The sequence below is a fragment of the Talaromyces stipitatus genome, genomic scaffold (assembly GCF_000003125.1).
Source record: "Talaromyces stipitatus ATCC 10500 scf_1105507295555 genomic scaffold, whole genome shotgun sequence".
Classification (NCBI taxonomy): Eukaryota; Fungi; Ascomycota; class Eurotiomycetes; order Eurotiales; family Trichocomaceae; genus Talaromyces; species Talaromyces stipitatus.
In genome coordinates, this window is record NW_002990116.1 from 1,135,382 (window position 1) to 1,156,856 (window position 21,475).

A 21,475-nucleotide genomic window follows, 5' to 3' on the forward strand; every position below is an offset into this window, starting at 1 on the left:
TGTTTCAACATCTCCGGGGAAAACCCAGAAAGAAAGAAAAAGAAAAAAGGAAAAGAAAAGAAACGACAACAAGAAAATGCCTCGTCAATGATTCAGCAAACACTGTCAGACGCCCTGGCATGAGAGAATGCGGACTAACACGATGCGGTTTTGTAGTAGGAACGACTCTATGTTCACAGCAGTCAAGAGAGCTCGGGCTATTGTACGACAGTCCGAGTCGAGTCAATCAGGAGTAGTCAAATGAGTAGTAGATTCGAGGTTACGCGCCGTCATACATGTGTACTTTTAGAGGAGGTCGAATATTGAATACGCGCTGTAAGCGTGGTGTGACTGAGTTCACCGCGAGCACAGATGTAGCTAGTTTTGCTATCGATAACAGTATCAACAATATCAAAGGCGGGGAAACAAATAGTTACCCTCAAGTCTATTTACCCAGACAACAAGGTTGAACATACGAAAATATACGAAAATATACGGAAACAGTGGCAACTCGTAATTGCAATTCAATACACGGAATTACGTACCGATCGCCCGGCACCGGTAAGGCGGATCAAAGGCTGCATCTCTTATCGGAGATACCTGATTGGCTGGACGGACTTGATGACACACCTTGTTGACTACTGAGCCGGGCCGATGTTCTTGGCTGCGTTTAAGGTTTGCTATTTTTAATTTTATCTTCAGCTTCATATTTTCATGATGGCTGTGTCCGTACGTCAAGTGGCTGTCTATCATTGATATGTCTAGTCTGTGTGTCTACCATCTCTTGACTCCTTGCTTTGATTCATGAGTAAAGTTAGATGCTCAAATCTAGATTTTAGATGTGTAGTCTGGACTCTGTAGATATCAGCAATACTGTAATACGATACATGCCACTGATGATCGCGCCAGTCCATCCCCGAAGCAAGGGTTCCAGTCCCGATTAGATAACAAGCTACCCCGGATCCTGATAAGAGATTGATCGAAGCTTCCTCGACCTGACTAGTCTGACGGCATCGACCAATGGTTGAGACCACCTCTGTCTGTGTAAGCATTAACAAGTGCGGCATCTTTGGAGCTTGGGTCGTATTGATAACAGACTAATAGTCCATCTATATGCAGGGGTGGCGGATGCTTTCATAATGCACCGCGGTATTATGACATCCCCCGTAATTGGCTCACCACATATTCCACCAGAACACTTAAATCTTCGGATACCTCCAAGACACGATTCAGTTTCCGGTGGATCTTCGCCATTGACTGCTCATCTTTGCTACCCCCCAAACCAGACACTTGAGCAATATTCACTCGCCCGTTTAGTCGAATTTCGAAGCTGACTGACGCCTTTTGTTTGGTTTCTGGTACAGTGATCGACAACATGATCAACGGTGCCTGTCCGATTTGCGTTCTTAGCGTGATGTCCACTCGAACATCGCTTAGATCGTCGCCGGCCTGAGATTCGGTATGAAGAGATATCGTACTCTCTGCCAGAAGGTTGTTTAGAAAGTCTTCGTTCGGATCTCCATTGCTGAGTATGCTGATTTGTTCAGTGGTTGATGTTGAATTTCCAGACATTGACAATGTTTCCGACGTCTTTGATGAACCTTTTGACTCATGGACCGAACCGGCCACAATCTCTTTCCGCGGGAAGACTTTCTGCATCAACGTTGCCAATAAACTATATTGCCGGAATATCTATGTCTCGTCAGCATACTACGTTACTAACACAAATTTCTCACAGCACAGGATACATACCGGGAAAATATCAGCTAGCTGTCGCGGATGAGAAAATGGAAATTCACGAATAGTCATTCCTGGGGCAGCTTCAAAAGCCTGGAAAGAATAACTGTGGTTTTTCTGCACAGGTTCATCCTTCTCGTCGAACGATAATACAGCTTTCATTCGCCGCTTCTCCGGCATTTCCAGCGACTCCGAAGCCATCGAATCGTTGCTATTCATACCGCTGCTCGTCCAACCAGGGACCAAGAGACCGTCATACGTTGTCGTTCTGTAATCGTGGGGAATCGTCAACCCAAGGTGTCGATATATGTCGTTTGCTATCAAGAGCGGAACATGTATATGGGGTTCTAATTTCGCCACAAAACGTCGATTAGCCGTCCCAGACCCTACCATGTCTGTGTCAAGCTCGCTGACAGAGGACTGTAATGTAGGTGGTGGATCCATCCAGTTCACCGCCGTGGATGCATCGTTCGTCTCGACTGTACTCAGTATTTCCGCCCCGACCCATTCTTTCGAGATTCGTAGTGAAGGAAATCCCTCTTCACATTCGATTGTGACGCTTCGTAGCTGGTCTTGTAAATATCCATCGTCGTCTTCTTCAGTATCTATTGCCATGGGGTCCGCTGATTTCTTCGTCTGCTTCGCATGCAGTATTCTGTGGCCTTCAACCCAATACTCCAGTCCCATCCCAACACGACCTCTTCTATGTAGACTGGGTCTACCGATAGATCCTCGACAAAGATGTTCGTAGACGCTATGATAACTCCCTCGCCGACTCTCAGCGTCCCAGACCTTCTGCAGACTCTCAAAAAGACTCTCAACCGCCTCGAAACAATTAATCTCTTGACTCAAATGATCGAGCTTCGCAAGTCTTTCGAGATTACTCTGAAAACCTTTCAGTGACTTCCAGGCCCTATTTTCGCGTTCCTCTGCAGTTTGTATGAGATCACCTTTGAGCACAATTGTAGCTTCTTCCCGTCTTTCACTTTCACTTTCTCCTTCGAGAGAGGCGTAACTCAAACTGACGTCCTTGACGTTATCTTCACCGGGATAAAACTCGATCTCGAGATCAACAGAGTTTCCAGCAATGCTCAAACTATCCTCTTGCCATATAGACTCGAATCCTTCCAACCTGCCCAATCTCTCCACTGCTTCTCGACTAACGCCTCGACCTGCTACCCGACCCCGTAGTAACTGTACCACTTCTTCTATACGCTTCCGCCGCTCTTCCTCATGATTACGTGCGCCACCAAGGCCTAAAGTGAGAGCGCGAATATCACTGTCGTGCATACCGGGGCCGACCAACCCATCCTGTACATTCAATGCTGGGCTCATGCCTGTGAATCCACCGAGAGCCAACAGAGCGGAGGGCGAGCTGAGGGAAACCGGGTCATCTAATCCGGCGATCGCCGTGAGAGGTGTAGCGCCTTGATGCGAGGACGTGCTGAGATGATGGCCATGAGCAGTACCTGAGGCTGAAGGAGTCTTCATAGAAGGTGATTTGTGAGATAGACCACGGCCCATGGGGACTGCTGAAGGATGAGGGGAAGAGGTCAGATGAGTAGGCGTCGCGCCAGGGTTCGGTCTCGAAGAGGGAGTCGCCATCTCCTGTCACTGTGAGTTTATGAATGGTTATTCATGGAATGGACGTTGATTAAGGATCGTGGAGGGATGGTTTGGTAGGTAACACCGGCACCTTGGAGACGCGGCCTTGGCCTAGATGACCTCTAGCAAGCTATTCTCTCTCTCCAAGCTGAAGTTGAATAACGAGTGTGTGTAGTTTGTGTCTGTCATAAAACAATCAAAGAATTCATCTTGAAATGCAGAGTAATTACCTTGATCAGTGTTTGCATTGTTTGCATCCAAGCTCCGTTCTCCACTCCGTCATATTTCAGCAGGAGCTCCTCGAATCCGACACGATTTTCTCCTCTCCGTCTTTTCACACAATTCCATCAACATGGCTACATTATTTACGCGGTCATCGCGTCCAGTCATTCATAATTTGCGTCAATTACCTCAATTGCGCTTAGTGTCTACTTTGGAAGGCCACCCTCATATAGTATGTTATTTCTCTGCCGTCCCAAGAATGGACAATGCTCATTCATCTACAGTATACCTTCCCCGACAAATCGAGACCAGGAAATCATATTCTCTCCTTGCTCTCTTCAGAACCACCAAATACAGACCTTGCCATTGGCACTACCTCAAAACTCCCTCCTACTCCGGACTCTTTCGAGCAGAATTCCAAGTTTCTCAAGATTCTGGATGAAGTTGTTTCTGAACATGCCGTGGAAGATCCCGAAGTACAATCCCAAGCTCAAGTGATGGTGTCTACAGCGGGTGCCAACTTGGGCTCGGGTGGTTTCTTCTTTGCACCTCAACATAACCAGAAAAGAAGACCAGGCTATGGGCAGGGGATAAGTACTGGAGGTGATTCTGCTGGTGGTGCAAGCGGACAAGGTGGTGTCGGTTCTGGAGGGAGAGGCGGATGGATTCATGTATCTGATAGCCGGCGACCGCCAGAGTATGGTCGAATTGCGTGGTGAGTCTGGAAAAGGCAACCAAACAGAGATTTGGAGCTAATCATCATACTTCAGGCCTGAAGATATCTTTGGTAGTGTCGAAGTTGACGGCAACGGAAAGTTTGTTGGAAGAAATGGGAACTACCAATCTAGTGGTTGGTACACCGAGTCGGCGAGTGGACGAGTAGCTGACAAGAACAGGCACTTACCGAATTGTGACTCGTGATGGGATGTGAGTAGTCATATCAGTCTTGGTGTATACAAGCTAATACGAGATTAGACTCGGACTGAGCCCATTCCTGAGAGAGAAGCTAGTTGAACGACTCCGGAAAGCCGGTTGAGCATCGCGGCTCTGGAAGACCACATCAATCGTTGCTCCAAATAGCAGCCTCCAGCGAGTACTACGTACATCAAACGGCTCAGACCGAACCTCCATTCGTAGGTACTCCACTATTCTTCCCTCCATGCGAGTCTGCCTCGCTCTTACTCGCTCTTACATGATGACAACACCGTTACCCAGCTCACTCAGACACACAAGTGTGATTGATGTTAAACACGTATCTCAACGCAATGCTGAAATTGAATCTCCTTTCGATATGATATTGACAAAATGGATCGACAAGAGCTGACTTTGGACTGGAAGCAGGGCACAGATCATCATTGCCGAGCATTTCCTGAAACGTCTAGGACCGAAGGGCGTTGCACACCCTTCGAAGGCACTTCATTCATATGTACATGAAACTACATGTATAGCTTGCACAGCTCATGGCCTCAGCTGGGTATCTAGAAATCTATACACATGATATATCCTCAATTCTTAATCCCAATAACAGCCAAATTCCTCGGACTCTCCGCATAATCAAACACCGGCTCAACCCAACACTCCTGCACAATCCCCGAAGCCATATGCTCCCTTAGATACTGCCACCGATCAATCACAATCATAGCCTCAACCAATGTCGCAGAAAACGACATCAAAATCCAAACAATACTCAGACTTTTCTTCGTATGCGCGTATTCGCTAACGTACTTCTCCAGTTCGGCAATTGTGGCTTCTTCGTTCTCGAGCAGCGGTAGCAATTTAGAGCGGTGAGCAGGTTCTTTGGCGAGTTTTGCAATGGCCGTTTGTGCGTAGTTGATGAAAGATTTATATGCTGTTTTGCGTAATGTCCCGATTATGAGAGGTGGTGATGTGTCTGAAGAAGAAGTAGTAGGGCGATCTCGTGTCAAGACATCGAATGTGGCAAGTTCCGGTTTGGGAGCAATACCATGGTCGACGAAGAATTTTTGCAGCAAGGCCCGGTAATAATGTCGTGTGAAGAACGCTTTGGTTTCTTCCTGGGACCAGTTGAACGGTGCTTGACAGGCCATCATTCGTGCGGTAATGTTGAATTTTATGCCCTTCCCACCGCTATAAGGGTAATTCTCGAAGAGGTTTGACATGGGAAATCCATGGGGATCCTTTTGTGTTGCTCCGACGCTGAGGCGTTGATGCATATGGCGCAGGACGGGGAGTTTGTAGGTTGGCGGTCCTAGTCGTTCAGTCAGGAGGTTATAGCAGCATCCTATCATGGCGATTGCGACGACGGAAGGGTTGAGGATGAGAGAGCGGATGCCGTGGTGGAGGAGGTTGCCGCAGGAATGGAGTGAGACTACTAGGACGCGAGCGTCGTCTTTTGTCCTCGGTGATGGGTTTGTAGTGTCCTGTTCAGTCTCGGGATTGACGACGTGTCGGATTATAGGTTCAAGGTAACCGTCTTTGATGTTGTGCTCGATATAATCCATCGTACCTCGTGGTTGGGTGTCTACTTCTTCCACTTTTTGAGTGGTGTTGGGCGTAGACGTGGGTAAATCCTCTGCGCTGATATCGAGGTCTTTGAATACACTGAAAACAGTGCTATCATCTTCTTCATTTCCTTCTTTCTCTTCTTGGACCTCTTCACCTTCCGGAAGACACGCAGTACACACTTCCTCAGCCACACCATTCGAACCCACCTTCTCAACTTTCGAATTCCTGAGCGCTTTCTTATTATACATCCTGACAACCTTCTTCTTCGCCATTTTCGCAGTAACATCCATCCCCTGCGCCCCCTTTATAAATGCATGTTTCCGTTCAATTGCGATAATATGCCGATTATACGAATACGCCAACGTTCTCCCCAGATAATTCTGCCCAGACCCGAAATCCGCTATATGTGTGATCGGTTCATGTCTTGTCTCTGACACAGAGGTAGCGAATGAATCGACGTATTTGGAAAAGTGTTCTACTTCGTGTAGCTTTTTATCTTTCATGCCGACTGCGAGACGGCGCGGGATGGCGCTGGTGGTATTCGGAGGAAATTTCGGAGTGAAATCTCGTCGCAGGCTGAGCCGGCGAATGTCGTTAATATAATCTAGTAATGAAGGAGGCGGTAACGGTCCATTTTTCCATTTCTCTTCTCTACGCTCAGAAAACTTCCAACCAGAGCCATCGGGGGATCGGAATGGTGTTAGATCGTCCGTTAGAATCAAGTCCAGAATGTCGTATAGGTCGTGTTCGTGAAAGAATTGGCGCCAGTCCTCTGCAAATAACGTCGTGTAGAGATCGGGTTCGCTGGTCAGGAAATCGAGAATATGCACACCGCCGCAGAGATTCAAGAATAGAGGCGTGGATGTTGCGAAGGAGAGGAGTGCTTTGATGTAAGTATCGATATCCTTCCACTCTTCATGGAGCGGGAGGGGTAGGTATGGGCTCATTACGTGTCCGAAAGAGGATTATTTTCGTAGTCATCAATCTCTAGCATCAATTCATAATATGGAGAATGCTGCGTTTATCTTTGTATTTGTGTGGGGGAATGTGATGGGTATGATTTGAGGTCTAATTTAACGCCTAAATTTTTTTTTTAGCGGTCCCCGCATTCTCCTTTGGACCCATACAAAAAATCCTTTTCCTATAGTCTACCAACCTACTTATAGGCTCGTTCGAATATATGATCAAAAATCTAAGCACATGTCACCTCCGCAATCGCCGGTGAAATATTCAACCCTTCTACACAATCCTGACTTTCCCCGATAGGCAAAACAAGCAACGGATCTATCCCACAATGATATTGATCACCAGCCTGTTGTGCATAAAACGTGATCTGTAGCGATGTACCCTCGGGACAGTCAACTGGGCCCTCAGAATAAAGTTTGTAGCTGCTAACAGGCCATATCTCGAATCCCCAGCAATTGTAGGGTGCGCTGAAGTTGCCGTAGTTTACTTCGAAACCGCAGTTCGGTTGGTAGTAGCCCTCGTACGTGACGCTATAGGCGGAGACGAGGGCTGTTGGTGCAACGATTGCTGTGGTGAAGAGGAGATTCTTTTCGTTGAGGTTTAGTATAAGTATAGCTAGAGGGGAATTAATTGTACCTTGAAAAGTGAAGCCATCTTAGCGCAGGCCAATCTATTCAGACAGGCTGTAGGATCTTTTGAATATAGTCGGAATTTTCTCTTCTGGATATCCTATTGACGGTCAACTGCCTATGATCATAATCCCTATTTATACCTACCCTTGATACCGAACTCCTTCCAGTCCTTCAAGCAAGTACGCAAAGTCATTAGGCTAAATTGAATGTGACCATGTAATGCAACATGAGTTACAGCTGACATTGCAGTGCCCAGAAAGACTGAGTACATATATGCTAATCCTACCTAAGTATTCAGTTAACGGCTTTAAAAGATTGGACGTTTGTACTGTATGTTTGGTCTATTGACATCACGTGACTCGTTTATCACTACAACAGGGTACTGAGTAAAGCCATTTTTACGAGGCATAATTCGTTGACTTTTGGTCTGGAGAAAGGCTCTGTTATATGAGATTCCAGATGTCATTTTGTGGCTTTTATATGGGCTGTATACGACATATTGCTGACTCATACCGGTGTTACGAATCGACTAGATTGGTATAGCAACCCGGATAGTGGCCTGATACATAGGTATATATCTACCATTTATCGACGCCTCAAATTGATTGATTACTCATCTAAGAGTATATTGACGTAAAGAATCCGTGGATGGATATAGGGCGCATGTACCCGGGGGAAACTCGTCCGTACGTCTCCTTCCCGGCCTCCTATGCCCTAGTTCAGTAAATTGTATAGTAAGAGTTCCTTATTCAATCATTGATGTAGAATATATTAATGGAAAATATAATTCTAATAAAATACTCCTAGTGTTTGTTCAATTGTCAATACTAGAATAGCCTCTCATCAGAGTATCGAAAAAAGCCATATCGGCACCCTGGAAAGCCCAATCATACTCGCCGGCCGGGATGGCGGAAATGTCCATTTGCGGTTGCAGGTTAATATCATCTTTCTCTAAACCTAATTGGCGATGTTGTTCGTCTCTGGTTGATGGTGCTAGGAATCCTCCCAGACATGACGAGGGTTGAGTCCAGCCAAGAGAATGGGTCAGTGGTTGCTGGACATCCGCAGGTTGTACGGACTCGGTTGTGTCATTGAGTGTAGTTCCTGTTGACTCAAACGGGAAACTGGTCGGATAAGATGCAGTACTGCTTTCAAAAGGGTCTCGAGAGATAGATCCCTGACGAGTGATTTTGATAGTGCCGAGGTACGGGATCAGTAGACGCAGCTCCCCTCCATATACCTTCACTGTAGAGTCGTGCGCAACATCTTCTCCTTCGATACTGCTAGCAGAGTAACAGTTCCCATTGGCTGCATTCATCTCAATTTCGAGCAATTGTCGAACCAATTTTCCACTGTCTTCCATCACGACGTCCCCGTTATTGTCTCTCATCATGTCCATTCTCTCCAAGGCTTGATCCAGGATAGCACGATCGCTAAGACGCTGATGGGCCAGGAAGTTAGTCGTATGACTATGAGCATCGAGGTGGGCAAGCGAAAGTGTCATTGCAGCTAGCAGGGCAAAAAAGTCTACTGGTCGTGAGCAGGAGGACTTTGGCTGAAAGCTTCGATGCGCAATGAAGCGTGTTAAGATCTCGCGACTCGCGTTGACACATGCAATCTTGGAGTATTCATGGCCGGTATCATCACTGATTCTGTGCATCATGTGCGGTAGATGAAGCTGAATCAGGAGACCGTAGTAGTAGACATGGGCTGACAACCGTACTGTCTCCAACAGGTTTTCAGGAGATCCTACCGTCACGTTTTGGAAATTCGCTGGACCCCAAAAGCTTGCGGGCATATTTGTAGCAACTCTCAATAGCTCGGCATCAATGGACTGCGTTGTAACGACCTCGCTCGGTGTGAAGCATCGGTCATTACGTTCTAGTATGGACGATGCTATGACGGTGAGTTGTCGCTCAAATTGACCTAGTGGTGGCTCATGCTGTAAATTAGCTAAGTCTCCCATGCATCTATCAGTCGTTCCCTGTGGTAGGCCGAGGAGTAAGCTGAGATAACGGTCCATATAGACAATGCGGAACCACATAAACTTTGGATCAGCATCGAACGTAGGGTCAATACGTTTGAATGGAGGTATCTGCGAGCGGTGCAGACCCATTGTTTGTGCAATCGTCATTGCTCGGCGATAGACAACCCATGCCTTACGTAGATTGCCACAGTTCGTTTCAAATACGGCTTCGAGCATGATGCAAATCAGGCTGTCGATGGAGTTGTGTGTCTCCTCCTGTGCCATTAACCATGTCACAGCAGCTGTGACTAAGCGGCAGCCGAGTACGCTTGGTGACTCCGAAAGATCCAGAAATCCTTCCCGTGGGGCTTGAAGAGTGATGGCAAACATGAGCATATGCCTGGCGAGAATGACGGGATGAGTGTTGGGATCAGGACGTTTCGGTAAAGGGTACGGCGCTGCGAGCGTCTCGTGTGTCAATTTGCTATGCCGGTGAATGTTGACCAAGAAGGTGTAACGTGATGTTCTCAAGCTTTCTGGAAGCAAGATCCTGATGTCGTCGTCGGATGGAAAGGCTGCCCATAAGGAGTGGGCTGTGGTATCAGCCTCAGCTCGATTTGGCACAGCTGGCGATATGGGGGGGATTAGAGAGTGCTCTTTATGTATCTAGATAATTGTCAGAGAATGATTCATATCACAGCTATGGTCTGTCCACTTGCCTTTGCAGGCGTCGAAGGAGCTCGAGCCAACAAAGACCTCAGGCCTGAGGTATCAGACTGTGAACACTGTTGCTGCGACTCTTCACCAATCCGGCTCGCGCCTCTAGTATCTTTGCTAGCAACTAAATCCTTCAACACATCTTCAATCTTTGCGATACGATCACTAAGACCGCGATTACCCTTTCTGGTCAGGGCCAAAGACTCTGGTATCTCCTGGCCGATACAGGGTACCCTTCGACGCTGGCAAAAGACACATGCAGCATCTCCCAGAGATGCAAAGATGCATCTGATCTTCCGCCGTTTGCATTCCCAGCAAGACCGCGTCCCCTTGCGAACCTTTTTATGACTAGCTGATGGATCAGGGTTCGGCGTTCCCATTGTGGGTTCTCCGCCTGAATCGGAAATCACCATCGCTTTTATTTAAAGGATGACTCTATGTATCTGTATACTCTGTTAGCTCTCCGTCGCAGAGGAGAAAATATGGTAAGTTTCAAGGTCGTGAAGTGATTTGAGGTTTGAAGGACGGCTTGTTCCGCCGTGACGGGCAAAGGATAGCCCTGATTAATCAGCTGCATACATACAAATCATGGCCGATGCGGCGGACTTTAGGGTTGTCCCCTCCCTGTATAAATAAGCAAATTTCTTCTTATGTATGTCTATATATCAGTTATAGCAACTAATCTAGCTCACTACTTACTCACTTGAGTACTGAAATTGTGAACAAAATGGCTCCTGACACAGTCAACGAAGCAAACGAGAACAGAGAAACGGAATCGCCCAGCGCCAACAAGGAAAGCGAGACTAACAACACCTTTGATGCTCCCAAATCTGAAGTCGCAAAGCCTCCAGCACCTCCGCCTCCTCCTGACGGCGGACTTTCAGCATGGCTTCAGGTCGTCGGAGCTTTCGTAATCTTCTTCAATACCTGGGGTCAGATCAACACATTCGGAGTCTTCCAAACCTACTACGAATCCGGGGCACTTTTCACCGAGTCTTCCTCCAACATCTCCTGGATTGGTTCCATCCAGTGCTTTCTCCTTCAACTGACTGGTATCGTTGCCGGACCTATCTATGACCGTGGTTACCTCCGACTACTCCTCTTTTTTGGCAGTTTCATGATCGTTTTTGGTTATATGATGCTTTCACTATGTCATGAATACTGGCAGGCCATGCTGGCACAGGCTTTTTGCGTCGGTATTGGTAGTGGATTACTTTTCACACCTACTGTTTCGCTACTTCCGACGTGGTTCAGCTCGCACATCGGCCTGGCAGTTGGTATAGCATCTTCCGGTGGATCGTTCGGCGGTGTCATATACCCTATCGTACTCTATCGACTCATCGGGCAGATTGGATTCCCTTGGGCTGTAAGGACCATGGCCTTTATTGCTTTGGGGACATTTTTCATCCCTGTCATTGTGATGAAACAGCGTCTCAGACCACCTAAGCCTCGTGCTGTGATCGACTGGTCAGCATTTAGAGATGCACCTTATATGACCTTTGCATTGGCCATTCTGATTGTGTTTATTGGCAATTCGGTGCTCATCTTCTACATCTCTTATTACCCGATAGATAAGGGGTTTACCGACAGCTCACTGGGGTTTTATATAGTCGCCATTTTTAACGCTGCCTCGATCTTCGGCCGGATTGCACCCAATGCGGTCTCTGACCGTATTGGCGTGTTCAATACCTTCATACCAATGGCGTTAGTTCTCAGTATTACAGTCTTCTGCCTGCTCGCTGTAGTCAACACGGCGGGAATGGTTGTCGAGGCAGTCGTCACAGGGTTTCTCAGCGGTGTCATCGTAGCTTTGCCGCCCGTATGCTTCACCAGGCTCACGCCGAACCGGGCTCTGATCGGTACGCGTCTGGGACTGGGATTTGCGATTGGAGGTTTGGGTTTGCTGATTGGGGGGCCGACTGCTGGTGCCATTCTTGGGACGAGCGAGGAGTCCCTCAACTGGACGGGTCTTTGGGTGTATGGTGGTGTGACAATTGCTGTTGCTGGATTTGTTCTCGCTGTTGTTCGAGTCATGAAGGCAGGGTCCAAGCCCATGATCAAGGTCTGACAACGAAAAATGTGTACAGCGCGTGTCGTCTGATGTTTAAGGGATGTTTCATATTGATAACCCTAATCCTGGCCCGTCCTTCAACCAGTTGACCTTGGAACACTTGTTGGAAAGCCAGGCAATGCTCGCAGCCTTGTTAAAACTATAGATAATTCTCAGATAATGATTTATTCGACAAGATAAATACTTAGGAGACTTGTAGAGGGACCACGATGACAGCAGATCTAGGACATGACGTTAGGGTTCGCTCGCTGTAGCCCTATAGCCTTGGCACCCTGGACTCCGTCAACTGATGGACCGCTCCGTTTTGCTACCACCATCAGTTTTCTAGTTTCTGATCAGTCCAATATAGTGAGTGCTACGTACTCTGTAGTCCCGCACTAATGATTGGCTTGCTGACGGCGAAGCGATACCCCTAGGCTAGTGACAGGCTATTGTCCGAGGGGACTGTGCTATCGACGAGGGTGTGGATAAATCTTCTGCAGGCCAGCCTCTTTATCTGTATTTCTCGATGCAGCAACAAGATAATATCATCGTCATGATCGACGAGCTCGTCGATATACGTTCGAATACGCGGAGTTCACATGTGATCGTACGGAAGAGACATACACTCTCCGCTCTTGATAGAACATCGTACAATCAATTCTCTCCGATCGGGTTTAATTTAGTAACCTAGAACGTAGTCGAGTTAGCGCATCGAGTAATCACTGGTCATGGGCATCTGCGTAGGCGAAATCAAGAAAGCGGCGAGTTTTGGCCCCAAATTCCAGTGTCATCTCCACTTTTCCGAGCTTTCCAGGGTCCTTGACTCCTTGTACAGAGTCAGGAGTGTACTAATCAGTGCCTTATGATCCTGTCGTGGTGAAGTGAAGGAGTGTTAGGCACTGGCGAGGCTTGGCGGTGCTTATCCATGTTTCACTGATTATCTTTCTAGAATGCCGCACGGCCCACCATCTGATCCTCTATTTATTCTGTTTCTCTTCTGGTTCTGTCTCTTATTTTACTTGATATTTCTGTTTAATAGTTGTCAATTTCATGCTTCGTTAAGATCACTGATGGACAAGCCCACAAGATGTTGACCGCACCCTCCTCCGGCAACTCATCACATGAATCCATCACCGCCAGTCCGACAACTTCAGCATCCCGAAAGACATGACTATCACCCAGCAATCATGTCGATCGATAGACCCGTTATCTTCGGCGGCGTGCCAGATGTGCTGTTCTTGATCTTGAGCATGGGCGATGCTTCAACCATCCCCACGCTATGTCGCTTGAACAAGGCTACCTACGAAACCATCAAATCCCACGAGACGTTCCTCTGCACCTCGTTCTTGCGACTCCACGATTTCAATCCACCGCTAGACAGAATCCTGACGATGGATCCCATCACGGGCCAACGAAACCCGCTCAATTTCGTGAACTTGCAGAAATTCGTGTTTCGGCGACAGACGGCCCTCAAGTTGGCGTCACGGGTTGCTCGTTCGGGGTTTGGTGCTTGGTGGGCGATTAAAGGTGCTGGGGAAATGGATGCAGAGGCAGAAATGTTTCGACAACGTGTCGAAAGGGGACTGTACGTCATGTTTCACATGTCGGATATTGCTCGCGACGTCGAGCGGGTTAAACTGCGCCCACATAGAGCTGCAGGTAACACTTATCGGATTATGTTGTTGAGTTGGCTGCCGTGTATGCGCTGCGAGAAGTCCGGGATAAACCGTAACTGGTGGTTCCCTCGACACATTTCTCACATCTACGTGGTCTTACTTCGAAAATCGCAGCAACGCGAGATCGGAAAACTGAGATGGCGGTTCCGGCAAATGCTTGATCTGGAACGCCGGGTCGATTTTCATATTGCTCTACAAATGCTGCGGCAGTTTCTGGAAACTATCATCTTCGCGCACTGTCCGGACGATGACGCGAGTATCAGTAGTCTGAGCGGCGAGGACGTCGACGTCACGAACTGGTTTCTCCTCCGACAAGGCGCGCATTCACTTGCCCGGATATTCCTTGAGCTTCCCGATCGAGACTGTTGTAGTATAGAAGATCGGGCCCGGAAACAGAAGGACGGCGTGCTACCAGTATGCGACTATTCGGAAGCCTTGAAAGAATACTGGGATGCGCGCAACGGTGACTCAACGGTTGACTGTAAAAAGTGCGAGGCATGGTTGCGAAGTTCAAGTACGCAAAGTATCCTCAACGACTTTTTTGGACTCCATGCACTTGACCTTGGCAAGGAATGGGTTCGCCAAATGCGCGGAGAAGGCGAACTATTTGATGCATAACCTGCACTTTCGGTTTTAAGTCTCATTTGTGATGATTTTTTTTTGGTCTTGCTTTGAATTTACCCTGCGGATGATACCACTTTCTGCGATGATTGACTGATTGCTACGAAGCATGGAATTGGCGTCTGTATATATGATGGTTATTGAGCATAGATTTAGCATTATAGACAGGTAGTTTGGTAGCAATGACAGCGATGTTTGAAATATCTATGTAGTTATAGCTTGGTGGAGCTTGGTGCCTTAGTTACATAGATAGTGAGTGGCCTTAGCGGTCCGTACCTCTGAGAAACCTCACAAACATCAACATCTCTCAATCAACACGTTCACAATCACCACCATACTACAGTTACTGCTTCCTTTTGAACGAATATCGCACTAAAAACTTCTTTAATAATTCATCATACCTTTTATACACACCATGTCGGAAGATCCTTTCCTCCAAGTCCAATCGTAAGCTATCCCAAGCTCCCTCCGAACAACCTCAGATACTAATCCATACATACAGCGAAGTCCTCAACACCCTCCAAACAATCCGACCTCTCTACTCCTCCTTCCTCCGCATCCGCTCTTTGACAACCTCCCCCTCAAACCCCGAACTCGTCCAATCTCGCACAGAACTCGAATCAACGCTTGAAGACCTGCAGGCTGATCTAGCCGACTTGCGCCAGTCCGTACGCGCAGTAGAACGTGATCCGTACCGGTATGGACTCGAACTTGACGAAGTAGAGCGCCGAAGAGGCTTTGTGCAGGATCTGGGGAGGGAGGTTGATGATATGGTTTCTGAGATTGGCAAACAACCCGCGCCTACAACTGCAGCAAAAGGGAAGAATAATATTTCGCTCCCGAACCCGTCCGAATTCGACACCTTATCACCAGATATACACGATAAATTCGATCATCACAGAGAAGAAGGCGAGGATGATGATTACTACGCCAACTTTGAGCAACAACGACAAGTCGATTTAATGGCTGCCCAGGACCAACAGTTGGACGGCGTGTTTCGCACCGTGGGTAACCTGCGACAGCAGGCGGATACGATGGGACGAGAGCTTGAGGATCAGGCTGTCTTGTTGGATGATGTGGAAGGGTTGGCGGATAGTGTTGGAGGGAAGTTGGCGAGTGGGATGAAGAGGATTAGGACTATTGTGAGGAAGAATGAGGGTGAGTATTACTTTCTGGCTCAGAGACAAAGTGTGAAATCGATTGAAATTGAAAGAAAACTAATCAAATGGTATAATAGATACGTATTCCACTTGTTGTATTGGAATACTACTCGTCATTCTCGTCCTCCTGTTTATCCTATTGCTCGTGCTGTGAAAAATTCTAAAACAAATCTGGCAAAAATTATGGCAAAACTTTTCAAAGTCAAACTGGGTTATCCGAGCATCTAGGTCTTGACCTTCTTAGCGGGACGGTCTTCATCGTCCTCGCCTTCGTCGTCGTCAAGTTCCTCAATGTCCATCTCGTCATCAAAGTCATTGGCAACTTCGTACGATTGGACTGGTAGTCTATTAGTACGGCTCAATTGATAACCAGAGGAGGACTTACCATAGTACTTGAGAGCATTGGGCCAAACGTCATCTGCCAAAGCGACAGCAATATCATCAGCAGCAGGGAAGATCTCAATAGTCGCAATGCTCTCCTCTTCTTCGTCAATGTCATCATCCTCGTCGTCATCCTCGTCATCCTCATCATCGACCTTCTCGCCATTCTCAATCTTCTGCCAGCGCTCAGCCTCCTCCTTTTCAGCAGCGGCAGATTCCTCCGCGGTGACGGTGTTGCCGCGGTATCCAAAGAAATTGAAGAAGCTAACGCCACCGGGAAGGTACTCCTCGTCAGCTTCTTCTTCCTCGTCACCGACAAGAGCATCAGCCTCAGCAGAGGCCTCTTCAAGCTTAGTGATGAGCTTTTCGTACTCGGGCAAAGTAGTGCGGTCAACACCTGCACCCTTCTTCTGCTCGGCCTCGTACAAGTCACACGCAGCATCGAGCAATCCCTTGGTCAAATCCTGGTCTTTCTTCCAGTTGATACGCACTGGAGTCGAAACGTATCCCTCCCAGACATGGCGCTTGCCCTTGGGTGTTTTGGAGATTTTGGTACGATAGTGGAACTCCTTGACGAGCTGCGCATTGGTGAAATAAGGGTTTTCCTCCTCACCCGTGGCAAATTCAAATGTGAAACGCACACTGCGGGGATCACCGCCGCTGCCGTTCTCGTCGACATCGCAGCGCTCGATGGTCAAGTTTTTGAGACATTGACTGATGACAGCCGCGTCAGATGCGAGGATATATTCATCAATTTCCTGTGGTGCGTTGGCGAAGACGCGGGGCCAGAAATCGGCATCCTGCAGCTCCTTGGAAGCTACCAAAGCATTTCGTCTAGCGTAGAGAGGGCGCAGAACTGGGATTTGTTTACGCACTGTTTTCGGACATAGATGTTAGTTCAGTGTAGGATAGCAAAAATAGACGAGAAGAATGTAAACGCACACTGCTCAAGCTCAGCACGCACAAATTCCTGCTCGAGCTGGGAAATCTTGCGACCAACTTCCTTGGGAATGGAAGGGAGAGAGATGCGCTCCCAGAGCGAAGGTGCTTCGTCTCCAGACATTTCTATCTGTTTGATGTAATTGATATGGTCAAAATAAAGGCGTCAAGAAATGATAATAATAATGAAGTGAGAGAAGAAAGAAAGGGAAAAAAAAAAAAAAAGTCAGAGATCAAAATAAAAAAAGCTAAGGAAGGAAGTCGCCGATTCTGATTGATTCAATGACGGCATGCCCCACTCCTTCTTCAGTGTTTACTCTCTTTACCCTATGTATTCTACGAGAATCTCTGTATGCAGGTTCAATTATTCTGTGCTCAGACTGAGTTGAACTCATAAGATGCTCCTCTATATTCATTCGATGAGCTGCTCAACTGATTTGTAACAGGAATGCGAAAAGACAAGCCCATTGGTGCTCCGGGTGCACCAATCACATGCATTGATTGACTCCGCTGAAATTCTCCAGACAACATTTTTTTATACAGAACAACTCTTCTTGAATCGAATATATTGATGGAACTTCAGGACGCTATATACATACTTGAACTTATACCGAATGGCGATTGAGCAGACACCGATTTAGCGATAACCAATCCCGGAAGAAGTGCCATATTGCCTATATACGACCGACTACTGAACATATCAAGACATCCAGATGTCGCAAACGGCCAAAATGGACACCCATCATATCTCTAGCTCCATCCCCGAATCCCAGGTCCTCATCATTATGACCGGGGGCACAATTTGCATGCAACGCTCCCCCTCCGGCTTCATACCAGCGCGCGACTTTCAACAGACCTGTCTGGCCAAAATGCCCATCTTCAACGACGGCTCACGGCCATCAGTCAGTATGGACGTCGTTGTGAATGCCGCTGGCGAGAAAAGGAAATATGCGAGTTTGCGGACACCGCCTAGCTTGTATGACCGTCAAGTGCGGTATACGGTCTTTGAGTTTGAGGAGTTACTAGATAGTAGTTCGATTGACTCCAAGGGGTGGGCGGAGATTGCGCAGACGATTTATAATAATTATACTCTGTTTGATGCTTTTGTTGTTTTGGTACGTTCTCTACCACGTCTTTAGTATGCCATTTGACTACGTGCTGATTGACTTGTCTAGCATGGAACGGATTCCCTGGCTTATACATGCTCAGCGCTCAGCTTCATGCTCCAAAATCTCGGCAAGCCAGTCATTCTAACAGGTTCCCAAGCACCCATGCTGGAATTACAAAACGACGCCTCGGACAATCTTCTGGGAAGTCTGGTTGTTGCAGGCCACTTTATGATTCCTGAAGTATGTCTATATTTCAACTACAAACTCTTCCGAGGTAATCGAACCACCAAAGTCGCCGCGAGCGATTTTGCAGCATTTGATTCCCCCAATGCGCCGCCGCTGGCTGTCACGACCTCGATGAGAACACAGGTTAATTGGGACCTTGTGCATCGCCCGACGAGTATTGAGAATTTCAGTATTCGGACGAATCTGGATACGACTAATGTTGCATGTTTGAGGATATTCCCTGGTATCAAACCAGAAATGGTGGATGCGGTTTTGCAGTTAAAGGGACTACGTGGTCTTATTTTGGAGACGTTTGGTGCAGGCAATGCGCCTGGCGGAAGGGATAACGCTATGACCAACGTGTTGGCGAGTGCTATTCAGCGGGGGATTGTCATTATCAATATCACTCAATGTATGCCTTTCAATGCACTTTTATTGTTAACATACTAACTTGACAGGTCTCACTGGCCACGTGAGTCCCGTATATGCGCCCGGAATGACCCTTTTTAGGGCTGGTGTCGTAGCCGGACAGGACATGACGACAGAAGCAGCATTGACGAAACTCGCGTACCTCTTAGCACTACCAGACTCAACTCCGGAATCAATTGCGCGAGACATGGCCATTCCGTTACGTGGAGAACTCACCTCTCACTCCCAGACTGTATTCCGCCATCCCGAGGGAGGCCTGTCGGAGCGAACCACGACACTTACTGCATTGGGATATGCGATTGCCAAAGGCGATCTTGAAAAGGTCAAAGACTTATTGAGAGGTGCCAACAATTGGGTAGTCAACGACAGTGATTATTCAGGAAACACCCCAGTGGTACGTTTCCTATCCTTCCATACTCAAATAAGACCGCATACTAATGATGACCTAGCACATCGCGGCGCAATCACCATCCCTCGAAATTCTTCGCTACTTCCTCTTGCAAGGCGCATCGGTGCATCTCCGCAACAGCGCAGGACGAACACCGCTGTTCCTAGCAGCCAGTGCAAGTCTAACAGACCATGTTGTGCTCCTTCGCAAATCCGGTGCTCATCTGCATGCGGATGAGAGAGCGGTAGCAGAGATGCAGGCGCGCCGACGACCGGGTATATGGGCTTTGGCTGGAGTTGGTGCGAGGACTATGAAGGAACGAGATGAACTTGACAGTCGTGAGAGTCTGGAAGATAATGAGCATTCTAGTAGTAACGCTGGGTGGAATAGGAATGTGCAGGCCATGGCGGGTTCGGCGCCGGCTTGATAGATTTTAGAATACCTAGGTATGTATATATTGAAATTAATTATTCATGGTTCAAAATCTGTAAATACAGAAAGTCGATTACTTCATTGTTGACGTTTGCAGCGCAGTGCCCTGGAGTACATGGCTTTGTCTAATTGTCTTAGTGTTTCGATTCACCTGAGCAACTAAAACCCACCAGGCAGCAACTTCCTGGCTTTTGTTGAGTCGATAATGTGGGCATTCTCTTGATCTGTTATTTTTCTCTTCTTCCACTTTGGTCAAACAAAATTAGGATTCTCTCAGCGCAGAGCATCTTAGCTCTAAGCTAACCTTGGCCACCATGGATTCTTTACCCTTAGACCTACAACTAATCTGCGAATGCGTATGGCACAGCTCATCATTTCTTGCAGCCATTTTACTGACATTATATCACAGACGGGAGATGTCTGTGATGCAAGCCTTCGGAGTTTCGTCCTTGTCAACCATACCTCTATCAGGCATCTTTGCCTTGTATTTATGAATCCACAGCGATCAAATCCTATGACTATACCTCGCTTGAAAATGACGTAAACGAGATTACCGCGAAACCCCGTTGGACGCTTTACCAAGCGTGCTTGAGACGGTTGGACGTTCTGACTCTTCCCAGATCATGGGGGTCAGCTTGCCCTTGATAGGCCCGAGGGCATTGGAGCTTCACGCAAACCGCAATTGAAGGATGTCATTGATATGAGTGAGTTTATTTCAGACGCCATAGACTCAAATCCGGCAAAAAAAAAGTCATGTCCCGACGGCGCGCTTCTTCATTGGACTATCAAGAGCCGGCACCTTCATTTTACGAAGAGAGAAATTGGTAACCACTGGTACAGCTGCTTGGTATGCTCAACAGACTTGAGATTCTGAACTATGCCGCGGCAAACAACTTCCCTGGTTGTCTGCTACAGGCTCTTCATCAGTATCATCCAGCATGCCAAACTCAATATTTGGAGTAAACAGAAAATTTGTTTCCTTCTGCCCGGCCCTGGAAGCGCGCTCTTCTATGTTCCTGATTTATTGGATGATTTCGAAATTGGCTTGTTTACCCCTCCATGTCTACATGCAATTAAACTATTTTTCGGTCGTGGGAGTGATGGACATGGCATAGTTAGGCAGCAGGCCATCATACCCCTCTTTACTATGGCTACAAATCTAAGGCATCTGCAAGTGGCACCGGTACATATCGACAGTGCGACGATAACTCCTTACTTCGTTCTCTTGTGGTAAGACTCTCGGGGTATCTACTTAGTGAACGATTTACAAATCATATCTGAATGGGGTCAGCACTTCGATTTTTCTAGTATCCAGGCATTGGATATTATCCGTATTGCAGATGTCTTAGAATTAGCAAGCCTTTTGCCCCGTCTGCGAAAGCTGGAACAGACGTCTATTCATCAATCTTGACAGTCCACTACAACATATTCTTGGACCACGACCATATGCGCCAATGCCGCCTCTACAAGAGGAAGATTTCAAGACTATTTTCAGTTCGCTGAATCCTTTGAAATATTTCCGCGTTCGAGGGTTACGCGATAAATCAGCTCATCGACGCTTATTCTCGAGTACTGGAGCCAGAGCGGAGCGAGGAACATATCGAGTATCGTGAATACCACTCATACCCATCACTTATGTATGACGATATCCTGAACCTTGTAAAAGGGGCTCCTCACATAACAAACCTTCGAGTGACCGTTGAGCGGTTCAAGGGGAATTGCGATGAGCGGCTGTTTTATGAATCTCTCGGGAC

At 47.5% G+C, this 21,475-nt stretch overlaps 10 protein-coding genes across 10 annotated transcripts, besides 4 other annotated features; 5 read left to right on the plus strand and 5 right to left on the minus strand.

The window, feature by feature from the left end:
• The first annotated feature begins 28 nt into the window (after positions 1-28).
• Positions 29-63: a sequence feature (A-rich).
• Positions 64-785: 722 nt separating this feature from the next.
• TSTA_115220 (uncharacterized protein) lies at positions 786-3,321 on the minus strand (the record flags this gene model as incomplete). Its single annotated transcript, XM_002481670.1, has 2 exons — positions 786-1,671; positions 1,732-3,321. 2 exons carry the CDS (start codon positions 3,319-3,321, stop codon positions 1,132-1,134), a joined length of 2,130 nt encoding a protein of 709 aa, XP_002481715.1. The 3' UTR covers positions 786-1,131.
• A 347-nt stretch (positions 3,322-3,668) lies between these two features.
• TSTA_115230 (uncharacterized protein) lies at positions 3,669-5,339 on the plus strand. Its single transcript, XM_002481671.1, has 6 exons — positions 3,669-3,775; positions 3,828-4,258; positions 4,314-4,393; positions 4,440-4,470; positions 4,519-4,676; positions 4,885-5,339. The coding sequence occupies exons 1-5, from the start codon at positions 3,674-3,676 to the stop codon at positions 4,577-4,579; spliced, it is 705 nt and encodes a 234-aa protein (XP_002481716.1). The 5' UTR covers positions 3,669-3,673; the 3' UTR covers positions 4,580-4,676; positions 4,885-5,339.
• On the minus strand, positions 4,785-6,974 carry TSTA_115240 (uncharacterized protein; the record flags this gene model as incomplete). Its single annotated transcript, XM_002481672.1, has 2 exons — positions 4,785-6,233; positions 6,282-6,974. The coding sequence occupies 2 exons, from the start codon at positions 6,972-6,974 to the stop codon at positions 5,049-5,051; spliced, it is 1,878 nt and encodes a 625-aa protein (XP_002481717.1). The 3' UTR covers positions 4,785-5,048.
• Positions 6,975-7,068: 94 nt separating this feature from the next.
• Positions 7,069-7,913, minus strand: TSTA_115250 (uncharacterized protein). The gene is made up of 2 exons (XM_002481673.1): positions 7,630-7,913; positions 7,069-7,579 (listed from the first exon to the last, which is right to left on the minus strand). The coding sequence occupies exons 1-2, from the start codon at positions 7,645-7,647 to the stop codon at positions 7,220-7,222; spliced, it is 378 nt and encodes a 125-aa protein (XP_002481718.1). The 5' UTR covers positions 7,648-7,913; the 3' UTR covers positions 7,069-7,219.
• A 526-nt stretch (positions 7,914-8,439) lies between these two features.
• TSTA_115260 (uncharacterized protein) lies at positions 8,440-10,688 on the minus strand (the record flags this gene model as incomplete). Its single annotated transcript, XM_002481674.1, has 2 exons — positions 8,440-10,257; positions 10,290-10,688. 2 exons carry the CDS (start codon positions 10,686-10,688, stop codon positions 8,440-8,442), a joined length of 2,217 nt encoding a protein of 738 aa, XP_002481719.1.
• A 208-nt stretch (positions 10,689-10,896) lies between these two features.
• On the plus strand, positions 10,897-12,376 carry TSTA_115270 (monocarboxylate transporter, putative; the record flags this gene model as incomplete). Its single annotated transcript, XM_002481675.1, has 2 exons — positions 10,897-10,934; positions 10,996-12,376. The coding sequence occupies 2 exons, from the start codon at positions 10,897-10,899 to the stop codon at positions 12,374-12,376; spliced, it is 1,419 nt and encodes a 472-aa protein (XP_002481720.1).
• Positions 12,377-13,448: 1,072 nt separating this feature from the next.
• TSTA_115280 (uncharacterized protein) lies at positions 13,449-14,655 on the plus strand (the record flags this gene model as incomplete). Its single annotated transcript, XM_002481676.1, has 2 exons — positions 13,449-13,500; positions 13,544-14,655. 2 exons carry the CDS (start codon positions 13,449-13,451, stop codon positions 14,653-14,655), a joined length of 1,164 nt encoding a protein of 387 aa, XP_002481721.1.
• A 418-nt stretch (positions 14,656-15,073) lies between these two features.
• Positions 15,074-15,972, plus strand: TSTA_115290 (SNARE domain protein; the record flags this gene model as incomplete). The annotated part of the gene is made up of 3 exons (XM_002481677.1): positions 15,074-15,105; positions 15,161-15,816; positions 15,896-15,972. 3 exons carry the CDS (start codon positions 15,074-15,076, stop codon positions 15,970-15,972), a joined length of 765 nt encoding a protein of 254 aa, XP_002481722.1.
• Positions 15,844-17,474, minus strand: TSTA_115300 (NAP family protein). The gene is made up of 3 exons (XM_002481678.1): positions 17,142-17,474; positions 16,204-17,073; positions 15,844-16,155 (listed from the first exon to the last, which is right to left on the minus strand). The coding sequence occupies exons 1-3, from the start codon at positions 17,260-17,262 to the stop codon at positions 16,043-16,045; spliced, it is 1,104 nt and encodes a 367-aa protein (XP_002481723.1). The 5' UTR covers positions 17,263-17,474; the 3' UTR covers positions 15,844-16,042.
• Positions 16,296-16,351: a microsatellite.
• Positions 17,308-17,383: a sequence feature (A-rich).
• Positions 17,336-17,399: a sequence feature (GA-rich).
• A 186-nt stretch (positions 17,475-17,660) lies between the features above and the next one.
• TSTA_115310 (lysophospholipase, putative) lies at positions 17,661-19,716 on the plus strand (the record flags this gene model as incomplete). Its single annotated transcript, XM_002481679.1, has 4 exons — positions 17,661-18,253; positions 18,314-18,884; positions 18,931-19,295; positions 19,351-19,716. The coding sequence occupies exons 1-4, from the start codon at positions 17,852-17,854 to the stop codon at positions 19,714-19,716; spliced, it is 1,704 nt and encodes a 567-aa protein (XP_002481724.1). The 5' UTR covers positions 17,661-17,851.
• Positions 19,717-21,475: the final 1,759 nt, after the last annotated feature.